Consider the following 12,359-nt stretch of genomic DNA (forward strand, 5'->3'; position numbering starts at 1 on the left):
AAGTGAGTGGAAAGAGAAGAGACTGGTAGCAGGGGATAACTTTAAACACCATGGGCCAGATATATCATGCATTTTTGTGGTCGCAAACGGCCCGATCGGGCCATTTGCGACCGCAAAAATGCATTGTGGTATGTATGAATTCCAATTTGCATTGTGGTAACTTGTTCCCGAATCGCAATTTGGAATTGCAACTACATACCAATTTGGTATTAGCAAGAGGTGTGTCAAGGGCGTCCCTTCCTAATACAGAATCACAGCGGTATGCAGGAATGTTTCGTGACCGAAATGTGGTCTTGAAACATTCGCATTTTACCACCTACTTCAAGTAGGTGGTATCCTATTTGCAAATGGGAAGGGGTACCCAACTGACCATTTACCCTTTGTGAATGCATGCAAAAACATATTTTGAGAGCAGGCGGCCTACTCTTAAAAAATTAAAATAAACTTTTCATTTTTCTTTTTTAAACGCATCCCGTTTTTCTTTAAGGAAAACAGACTGAATTTAAAAGCAATCACAGACATTGTGGTCCCAGCAGGCCACCATCCCTGTGATTTTACCTTTTCTTAATGGGTCGCTAATTGCCTCCGACCTCATGAATATTAGTGAGGTAGGTTTCTTTGCGACCCATTAGGAAATGCAAAATGAAAATCCATGAAATTCATACATTAAAATAGCGATTACCTAATTGTGATTTGCTGGGAATCTCAATTAGGCAATCACAATTTAATAAAATGATACATCTGGCCCCAAGTGATGTTTTCCAATTTACAATTACACTAATCTCAAACAATGTTTGCTTTGCTTTTGTTACTAGGTTACTCATGGGGCTTTATTATGCAGAAGGTGGTGCAAAGGCAACCTTTGGTATGTGTTAATTATGACTTGCTGAAGAAAATCACCTCTAACAAGGGGAAAATATGGACCACATGTGACATCCACTAAACAGGGTTAACAGTGGATTAAATCAACTACGTGTGACTATGGCTGGCAATTACTTTATAACTTTGACAATTGCCATTTCATCAAAAAATGAGAACTTAAATTGGAGAAAATGACCTCCCTAAGTAGGATCAGTTCTGACAAAGCTTAAAAAAGACTAAGAACACAAAGGGGGTTATTCCAACTTTGGAGGAAGTGGTAATCCGTCCCAAAAGTGACTGTAAAGTGACGGATATACCACCAGCCGTATTACGAGTCCATTATATCCTATGGAACTCGTAATACGGCTGGTGGTAAATCCGTCACATTTGGGATGGATTACCACCTCCTCCAAAGTTGGAATAACCCCCAAAATGCTGCAGCAAACTGGGGAAAGTAGCTTTATGTTATCACCAAACAACCAGAGAATCATGGAAATTGCATTACTAAGAACTCAGAGGAGCTGTATTATATTCTAACAGTAATATGAAATATATGTTTGTGGCATGTGTAGCTGTAAATACACATACTGCACATTCTCCTACCATCTAGTGTTGAGTTTGGACATGGGCAAGCTGTTTTTCTTCAAATATGTCTTTGAGTCACGAGGTATACTGACTCCACCTTTTGCTTGTAATGGGCATGGGCATTGCTCCATTATTAGATTGTTTCTTTTTTTTCTGACATCGGATTCAGACATGTCTCATTGACCACCGAGTCAGCACCTCATGGAGTTTTCATGAAGATCCTTTCAGATCCTATAGATTAGTCAGTGTAAGCAATGGTTGCATTTTCTCTTTGTTTCGAAGCATCGCACATCTCTTATTTGACTCAACAACCGAGAGTCGGAGAATGTTCCATCCTTGATGGAAAGGACAAGGCCTCCTGTTGACAAGGCCTCCTCTTCTTCGTGCCTCACATTCTGGACTCAAAAAGACCTTGTGTTACTGTTGGGCTTGACACATCCGTTTCTGTGGCACACTATCAAAGCGACAACACTCAGGATCACTTCTTCCACACATCCCCATATCCAGACTCATCAGCAGAAAGGGCTCATCACATATTAGATGTCAAAAGAGCCCTCCTTTAAAACACTGTCAGGGCAAAGCTCTTCCCGAAGACACAGCAGATCTTTGTCTCCTTTTGTAAACCACACAAGAGTTGTGCTTGCTCTAAAACAAGTATAGCAAAGTGGGTGGTCAAATGTATTCAGACTTGTTATGTCAAAGCCAAAAGATCTTTGACTATCCCCCAAACCCACTCAACCCGCAAAACAGGAACCTTTATGGCCTTCTTCTGTAACATTTCCATAGCAGACATCTGCAAAGCAACTACCTGCCCTATTCCACACACTTTCCCCAAACATTACTGTGTGGATGTCCCCAAGCATTCCTGTGCTGATGCCTTAGCTTGAAAACAAGCTAATGTGAACCAGGCTGTCCTTCATATACTTTTTTAATCTTCTACAACATCATCTATATATTACTTAGCCTGTAAGCATCTGTTAGTTGCATGTCGTGCTGTGGATTCACACGTGCCCATCCTCCTTCCAGAAAATGTTTGATATTGCATATACTTTTCTTCCTCTTTTTTCACATGGTCATCATTTTCTGTGCTCCATGCTCCATCTACATCCTCACCCTCCGTGCAGGAAAAGCAATCTATCAATGGATCCAATGTCCATGCACATTATTAAAAGCAATAGGTGGAGTCACTATACCTCGGTACTCAAAGTCTTTTTTGAAGAAAAACAAATTGTACACATCCAAATTCACCACTAGATGGCAGGAGCATGCACAGGACATAAATCTACAGCATTGCATGCCACAAACAGATTCCCACAGGGTAAGCAACACTTTTCTTATAATTCTTATCACAGTGGTGGTAGTGTGTAGTTATAGTCAGGTTTTAGGAAGAACATTTTTTTATTTTGGTTATAACTTTGGGTCTGTTTGATGAATCTTAACAAATATTTCCAAAAAAAGTTCATCCTCCTCAACTCCTTCGTTAACAGTTTTGGGGTGCTATATCAAATGGGGCTGAGAAAAAGCTGGGGCTGAAAAACACATTTTCCCCCTGCAATTTCCCCAGGAAATTTAGACACTGAAACATTTGGTTGGAAGCGAGATCTTCACTTAGAAAGCGTGCTTTTTGTGAATCTGTTCAGCATTTTGTATGTAAACTTAGGTTAAAAAAACATAAGATAATTGGATCATTGGCCCGGGGGAGTCCTGCTGGAGTCCTGCAGTGGTACCAAATGAAGAGAAAAAACAGTGCTCTGATTGACCTACAAGATATTTTTCTCAGCGGACACTTTGGCATCACCATACCAGGAAGGTCCAGCAGAACTGAGCAATCTAATTGGCTGGCTGCAACATGAAGAGAAATGTTGAGACTGCCGTTACAGGACACTGGAACTCGGTCCCTCTGTCCTTAAATTATACAAAGAAATAATGTATAACAGGTCAGGATAGTGTACACAGGATACACTGGTGTTGCTCGGTCGCATCAGGAATACCCCTACCCTAGGGTGCGGCCATCCACACGCCATGCACCACGTGGGGATTAGGTGCAGGGCCTTGCTGCAGGTCAGGCACTGCCACCAATCCCCTGCTGTTCAAGGCCTTCACAAGGGCTTGTCTCCCAGCAGGGGTGCGTCCTGGCCACATGCCCTGCATCCAACTCTCAAAAGGTGCACACATTCAAAAGCTGTGCTTAGGGATGGGATTGGGTAAATATGACCAAAAACACTCCAGAAATTCAATAAAAAACACAAGTGGTAAAGTGGTGTAGGAGGCTGGCCTGGCTTGTAGTGGGTACCAGAGGTACTTTCACCTTGTGCCAGGTCCAGTTATCCCTTATTAGTGTAGAAGAGGTGTTTCTAGCAGCTTAGGCTGATAGAGGGTAGCTATGGCAAAGCAGCTTAGGCTGAACTAGGAGACATGTAAAGCTCCTACTATACCACTGGTGTCATATGCACAATATCATAAGAAAACACTATACACAGATATACTAAAAATAAAGGTACTTTATTTTTATGACAATATGCCAAAAGTATCTCAGTGAGTACCCTCAGTATGAGGATCAGAAATATACACAAGATATATGTACACAAACCAAAATTATGCAAGTAATAGCAAAAGGAAGTAATGCAAGCAATGTAAAGTTACAGTAGATTGCAATAGGAGCACATAGGTATAGGGGCAACACAAACCATATACTCCAAAAGTGGAATGCGAACCAAGAATGGACCCCAAACCTATGTGAGCTTGTAGAGGGTAGCTGGGACTGTAAGAAAACAGTGAGGGTTAGAAAAATAGCCCACCCCAAGACCCTGTAAGGTAGGTGTAAAGTGCACCTACAACCCTCAGAGAGCACAGAAGTCGTGATAGGGGGATTCTGCAAGGAAAACCAACACTAGCAATGCAACAACAGTGGGTTTCCAGACCAGAGTACCTGTCAGACAAAGGGACCAAGTCCAAGAGTCGCGACAGTGTCGAGAGTGGGCAGGAGCCCAGGAAATGCCAGCTGAGGGTGCAAGGAAGCTGCCACCGGATGGAAGAAGCTTGGTGTTTTGCAAGAATGAAGAGGACTAGGAACTTCCCCTTTGGAGGATGGATGTCCCACGTTGTGAAGAAGCTTGCAGAGGTGTTCCCAGGCAGAAAGACTGCAAATAAGCCTTGCTAGCTGCAAGGGTCATGGATAGGGTTTTTGGATGTTGCTGTGGCCCAGGACGGACCAGGATGTCACCACTTGGATGAGGAGACAGAGGGAGCACCCTGCAAGTCAGGGAGCCCTCACAGAAGCAGACAGCACCTGCAGAAGTACCTGAACAGGCACTTGGAAGAAGAGTGAACCGGAGTCCACGCGAAGTCACAAAAGGTAGTCCCATGACTCCGGAGGACAACTCAGAAGGTTATGCACTGCAGGTTAGAGTGTCGGGAACCCAGGCTTGGCTGTGCATGAAGGAAATCCTGGAAGAGTGCACAGGAGCCGGAGCAGCTGCAAATCACGTGGTACCCAGCAACGCAGTCTAGCATGGGGGGCAAGGACTTACCTCCACCAAACTTGGACTGAAGAGTCACTGGACTATGGAAGTCACTTGGACAGAGTTGCTGAGTTCCAGGGACCACACTCGTCGTGCTGAGAGGGGACCCAGAGGACCGGTGATGCAGTCTTTTGTTGCCTGTGGTTGCAGGGGGAAGATTCCGTCGACCCACAGGAAATTTCTTCAGAGCTCCTGGTGCAAGAAGGAGGCAGGCTACCCCCAGCGCATGCACCACCTGGAAACAGTCGAGAAAGGCGGCAGGATGAAGTGATACAAGGTTGCTAGTAGTCGTCTGGCTACTTTGTTGTGGTTTTTCAGGCATCCTGAGCAGTCAGCGGTCGATCCTTTGGCAGAAGGTGAAGAGGGAGATGCAGAGGAACTCTGGTGAGCTCTTGCATTCGTTATCTGGTGAGATTCCCATAGCAGAGACCCTAAATAGCCAGAAAAGGAGGTTTGGCTACCTAGGAAGGAGGATTGGCTACTAAGAGAGGTAAGAGCCTATCATAAGGAGTCTCTGACGTCACCTGCTGGCACTGGCCACTCAGAGCAGTCCAGTGTGCCAGCAACACCTCTGAATCCAAGATGGCAGAGGTCTGGGGCACACTGGAGGAGCGCTGGGCACCTCCCCTGGGAGGTGCAGGTCAGGGGAGTGGTCACTCCTCTTTCCTTTGTCCAGTTTCGTGCCAGAGCAGGGCTGGGGGATCCCTGAACCGGTGTAGACTGGCTTATGCATAGATGGGCAGCATCTGTGCCCATCAAAGCATTTCCAGAGGCTGGGGGAGGCTACTCCTCCCCAGCCTTCACACCTATTTCCAGAGGGAGAGGGTGTAACACCCTCTCTCAGAGGAAATCCTTTGTTCTGCCTTCCTGGGCCAGGGCTGCCTGGACCCCAGGAGGGCAGAAACCTGTCTGAGGAGTTGGCAGCAGCTGCAGTGGAGACCCCGGAAAGGCAGTTTGGCAGTACCCGGGTTCTGTGCTAGAGACCCGGGGAATCATGGAATTGTCTCCCCAATGCCAGAATGGCATTGGGGTGACAATTCCATGATCTTAGACATGTTACATGGCGATGTTCGGAGTTACCATTGTGACGCTATACATAGGTAGTGACCTATGTATAGTGCACACGTGTAATTGTGTCCCCGCACTCACAAAGTCCGGGGAATTTGCCTTGAACAATGTGGGGGCACCTTGGCTAGTGCCAGGGTGCCCACACAGTAAGTAACTTTGCACCCAACCTTCACCAGGTGAAGGTTAGACATATAGGTGACTTATAAGTTACTTGAGTGCAGTGGTAAATGGCTGTGAAATAACGTGGACGTTATTTCACTCAGGCTGCACTGGCAGGCTTGTGTAAGAATAGTCAGATCTCCCTATGGGTGGCAAAAGAAATGCTGCAGCCCATAGGGATCTCCTGGAACCCCAATACCCTGGGCACCTCACTACCATATACTAGGGAATTATAAGGGTGTACCAGTATGCCAATGTGAATTGGTGAAATTGGTCACTAGCCTGTTAGTGACAATTTGGAAAGCAGAGAGAGCATAACCACTGAGGTTCTGGTTAGGAGAGCCTCAGTGAGACAGTTAGTCATCACAAAGGGAACTCATACAGGGCACACACTTATGATGAGCACTGGGGCCCTGTCTGGCAGGGTCCCAGTGACACATGGACTAAAACAACATACATACAGTGAAATATGGGGGTAACATGCCAGGCAAGATGGTACTTTCCTACAAGTGGCATTATAGTTTGACATGGTAATAAGATGTAATTGTAGGTTTAAAGATAACTTAGAAATTCACTCAAAAAACAAAGGTGAATTTTGCATTATAGTTAGGTGAAAATGCTAATTATAAATAAAATGTTTTAAAACTGAAAAACCACAGAAATTCAACAGTTGTAGTTTACTGAACTAACTGTAACTTGTGCCCATGCCATGCATTGTTTATGGTCTCACATATTGCATCACACATGGCATGTTCAATGACATCATTGATAACATCAGTCATATTAAGGGTTGAAGGCTTTAGCTGTGAATTGATACAGCTACAGCAGCATTTGACATTTTTTTCTGTTACCAATAAAAATGACAAATTTATTGTATTTCCTTTAAGCTGTAATTATCAATTTCTTTTATATCATGTCTAGGTTACAATGTCTTTAAACTGGATGGTGCGGATGACATCTGACTTAGAAACCAACATCGTGGCTGTTGAGAGAGTAAAGGAGTATTCTGAGACCGAGACAGAGGTTGGTTATCAATGTGAATTTGTTACTGTAGTAGGACTATACATGACTTATTTTCAGAAGGTGTTTTAAAAATACAATTGAGGTAAATGTTAAACATAATATATTGTTTTTTCATAGTCAATAATCAGGGTTTATATTAATGTCTATAAAAAATGGTGACTGTTGTTCTTATGCAGATTGTCTGTTGGCTATTGGGAAAGTTGGAGGAAAGCTGGGCCTCAAAATATGTAGACAGGAGTTACGAGATGTGCTGTGACTCCACCCTTCCTCCACAATGCACATGGCACAGACTCTACCTTAGATTTTGTTGCTATCATTGGTTTGTGTTCCGCAAGGGCTTTCAGAGGAACATGTTCCTCATAGGCCTAAATGCTCACCTCTTTGAGACCAATTACTTAGATAATAATCACTACTCACTACTTCCCAACAGAAACACCACTCCACTGCTACCAATTGCTTTGCCTCGGTGCCCCGAAAACCGACACCCTGGTCCCAGACTTAGTAGGCAGCAGCAACTAACCTACACAATGCTGGGCATGTATGTGGAACAAGAGAAATAGGTGGGGCCCTACGGGATCCCAGTAGCTCAAGCAACACCCCGGAGACACTGCCATTGAGTTCCTTCTAGGAAGAAAAGATGAGGAGGTGCCTTCGGCCTTGGGCCTTGACATCAGCAGTCCCACACCAAGAAGACAAAGAGGACCTGAGTCCCATCTGGGTGCTGAGCCAAACCTGCTCACTTAAACACCCTGATTTTTAGGCAGAGCATCAATCCCCAAGCAGGGCAGAAAGAAGGCTTTTGCCTCCAGCCCACCACTGCCTTAGGCAAAGTGTGCATCCATGTCTTCCCATACCTGGACTACTAGCTCATCAAGAACAGTAGCAGACAACAATGTCAGGCCACACTCAGGCAGCTCTATCCCTGCTCTATCCATGCACCCCAGTTTAGTGTTTACCTTAAACACAAAGATGTCCCACCTATAAATCCAACAGGTCTAGCCCTTCCAGGAATTGTTACAAAACACTGTCACAGAGAAAGGATACCCCAACAAGCAGAGGGTGACATCATTCCAGGGCCTGCTGCCTCTTTTTCAATTAGCTCATATGCTCACTGTGAAACCATTAATGAAGCTCTTGGGTATGATGGCGTCATGCATAGCAATTATACCGAACACCAGATTACACATGGGCTCTCTACAGAAGGGTCTCACAGTGGTCACAAGCAGAGGGTCACATGGAGGAACTACAACATTCAGTATTCTCTAGAATGGTAGAATAGGAACATATTGCCTAGCCCAGGAGGCCTTTCTCAGGCCATCAGACCATTACCACTGATGCATCAATCACTGGCTGGGGCACACATCTTGGTGACATGACAGTGCAAGGTGTCTGGACCTCTCACCACAAGGGTCATTACATCAACTACCTAGATTTGACAACCATCTACCTAGCCCTCAAAGTCTTTACAGGCTTGCCAACTGCAAGATAGTTCTCACAAAGATGGACAACATGACAGCCATGTATTACATGCAGACACTGAGACTATCAGCTCCCTCAACTATCTGCACATGTACAATAAAATTAAAGATATGGCACTGGGCAATCCACAAAATCAATTTTCTAGCAGAACATCTGCCAGTAGCAGACAGCGACTTTGCAGACCTGCTAAGTAGGATGCAATAATGAGATAGGTGGAAACCCCAACCACTAGTCTTCCTTAGATATGTACAGCAGAAGGGAATCCAGTGTTTTCCCTCTTCACCACTCCTGAAAGCAAAAAATGCCAAAGCGTCTCCTCCAGATATTCACATCAAAAGTTCATGGTCAATGCTCTATGGGTAAACTGGCGAGGGATATTTGCCTGCACCTTTACAGCTCTCACACTCATCCCTAATGTGGTGAGAAAAATGAGGCAGATGTTCTTGACCCTCATCCATGTGGCCCCAGTGTAGGCCAGATTGTCCTGTTACTCAATACTACTATAGATGTCTGTCAGTCCCCATTAGAAGCTAGTGATCAAACCAGACCTTCTCACACAACACAGCCAAAGCAGGCACCCAGTTCCCAAGCAGCTCAACCTAGTAATCAGAAACATGGGGCCCTGGAATGTGGCTACCTACACTTCCTTGAAGAGTGTGCGAACATATTGCATGAGGCACTAAATATGAATGTTATGCAGTCAAGTGGAAGATATTTTTATCACTACTGCCTCTCCAGGCAACTGGACCCTTCAGAAGCAATCCATGCATAAACTATAGATCTACACTTAGGCCCCAGTAGTGGCATACATACTGAACAGGAAAGACTCGTCCCTTTTTAACATCTGTGTGGTTAAGGCATTTATGGAAGAACTCAAGAGGGTAATACCCCCAACCCTAGTGTGAAATCGTAACATAGTTTGCAAATGGGTTATGGGTTTCCCTTTCAAACCTTTCCATTTGTGCAACTTACATTTTCTCACCTGGAAGATAGCCTTTCTGATAGCCATATTCTTGCTCAAGTGCATTAGCCGGCTACAAACACTGACCATTCAGGTTCATCATTCTGGATCTGTTCATTCAGGTGCACAAGAACAGTGTCGTGGTTAGGACCAATACTAAATTCATGTACAAGGCAATGCCACTTTTTCAAATAGGCAACAACTTAGCTGCTAATTATTCTGATACAGTAATGGAAATTGTGTTACAGACCTCAGATGATAAGCAAGCATTCATACATTACATAGAAAGAAACTTGCGCCTGAATCAAAGTTTGGTGGACAAGGTACTCCCTGGGAAATGTAATTGAGTACCCTTCTCATCCAGCAGTGGCTGCAGCCCATTACACTTAGTTGGGCAGCATGCCGGGGGGGGAGGGGGAGGGCAGAATTAATAATAATAATAAATAAAAAAAATGTACATGCACTGGTTCTCCACCTGGCTGTGCAACACAGCTCAGATGGAGAGTTCTAAGTGTGCATGTCAGTTTGGCCATCCTGAGATGGCCAGCCAAACCAACATGCACATTTAAAGTGCACCTACCACTCCTCATCCCTGATGCAGAAGATGGCCCCTCCCTAGACTTGGCGGACTGTATAAGTGAAAAATAAAATGATAATACAACAGTTTTATTATAATTGTATTTTTCTGCTACGTTTTAGCAGTGGGGTGATGCTCCGCTGCCATATTGGAGGGGACGCCCCTGTTCCCATCCAACCTGGGTCCGTCCACCTCCTTTAGAAACAGGCTAACTTTAAGGACTCTGTCGACAGAGCCTTTGTTGGCTACATCAATTAATTATTTCCTGCAATAGCCTGACGGAGTAAGGGCCATCAGATGAAGGACATTACAATGCCCGTCCTATTCCAGGGAAGGGGGCATTAATACATTTTTCCCACAAGCGTCTACTTTGGGAGTTTGTTTAAAAAAAACAAAAGTTTTGTAAAAGTTTGATGGGTACCTGACAAACCAAATAGTGGCTGATGCAGCGCCACACTTTGAAAATGCAGGGATGCGCTGTATTCAATACAATAAGGTGCACACCTGTGTTTTCCCTAGTGTTGGTGCTATATGTAGCTGCCTAGCGTCTCTGCAGGCACCCTTGCAACAAAGTGCAAGGGGGCCTGCGTTGCAGGAAATGATTGTCTATGTGCAGGAAGGTGTGCCTTCCTGCACATAAACAGTCGTTCATGGCATTTGTCTCTTCCTATGTGTACTGCAGGTTGCAGCACACATAGGAGAAGCACAAACAAGTAGAACTAAAAGCATTTTTCCTTGTTGCGCCACAAAACCTCGTAAATCTGGGCCAGTGTCAAAATGCAATGGGTGTTGCAGTGGAACACCCAAAGCAACACTCAGTGCACGCCCCTTTCATACAAAGTGATGCGTGTAAAGGGGCGATATTTACAAAGTGGCGTTAATCCACAAAAAGTGGCTTAACCACTTGGTATACATAGGGCAGGTCATTGCACCACTGGAACATCAGTAAAAGTGACATTCTGGTGGTGCAATGCCCTTGTAAATAAGGGCCTATGTATGGCTAGATACTGTTAAGAACACTGTTCCACTTTTTTGCATCATCTGCCTGCTGGGCTCCACTTGGGAAGAAACTGCTTTACAGTCATTGCAGAGCTCACATGCTACAAACGGAAAATGTAACTTACCCTGTGTGCATCTGTTCATAGCATGTAGTAATGTAGTGCTAACTCTCCTTCCCTGAAGACGGTAGGGATTGTTTATGTTTTTACACTTTATCATCTTTTAGCAATTTAGAATTCACACTGCACAACACAGTAGTCCTACTCTTTAGTCCACTTTCACCTTCCACCCTCTGTATGAAAAACAATCCAAGATGAAGTCAGTGTCTATACCCATTGTGGGTGAATGGAGGAGGATCAGCACATCCCATTGAAGTGTTTATGAAGGAAAACATCTTGCAATGTTCAGGCTCACAAAAAGATGGCAGAAGTGGGCAGGACTTGTGAATCTACAGCACATCACACTATGAACAGATGCGCACAGAGTAAGTACGATTTTCCACAAGTGATTTTTCAGAAAATTATACTTTATGGTGCTTGGAACAATGAAAGCCTATTGTCTCAGAGACCTTCTGATTTATTAGTTTATTTTCAAAGACCATGTGAATAAATGTTGACCTACACTAATAGTCTAATATTCTTGCGGAAAATTGCCACTTTCTACAATAAAGTGGCAAGTGTTGAAAAAGTAAATATATCTGTCTTTTTTACAATGTTCTATGTTAAATGCAGTGTGGAAAAAATATAGCATAAGCATTTTATTATGTAGCATTTTGAATTTACACCTTTGAATACTAAACCAGTCAATATATAGAACAACAAACTAATTAGAATTAGGGTGACATTTATATTTATATCATTTATTGGATTGCATTCACCTTCTCCCGTGCTAGAACATGTCTCCCATCGAAGCACACAATGAGGACAGTATTCAAAGTAGTTTTTTCACTAGTAGTAGGAAGATTTGTATTCAGATGATTCACATGATAATTAGGAATCAAGGTGATTAGGATCAGGACACCATAGTCACCATGCAAGAATATAGGAACATAAACCTCCAGACTGGCTCAGAGAATTGCACAGTAAGTCACAATTTACAAATACATTGTTTCATCAACATTTTTACC

At 44.0% G+C, this 12,359-nt stretch overlaps 1 protein-coding gene across 1 annotated transcript in view; it reads left to right on the plus strand.

Annotated features, from left to right (window-relative positions):
• The window catches only part of ABCC3 (ATP binding cassette subfamily C member 3), a 691,699-nt gene that overhangs the window by 572,410 nt on the left and 106,930 nt on the right, over positions 1-12,359 (plus strand). The window contains exon 26 of the mRNA XM_069200423.1: positions 7,116-7,217. Coding sequence (XP_069056524.1) covers positions 7,116-7,217 — 102 coding nt within the window. The remainder of the gene's footprint in view (positions 1-7,115; positions 7,218-12,359) is intronic.

Source organism: Pleurodeles waltl, chromosome 7 (assembly GCF_031143425.1).
Source record: "Pleurodeles waltl isolate 20211129_DDA chromosome 7, aPleWal1.hap1.20221129, whole genome shotgun sequence".
Taxonomy (NCBI): Eukaryota; Metazoa; Chordata; class Amphibia; order Caudata; family Salamandridae; genus Pleurodeles; species Pleurodeles waltl.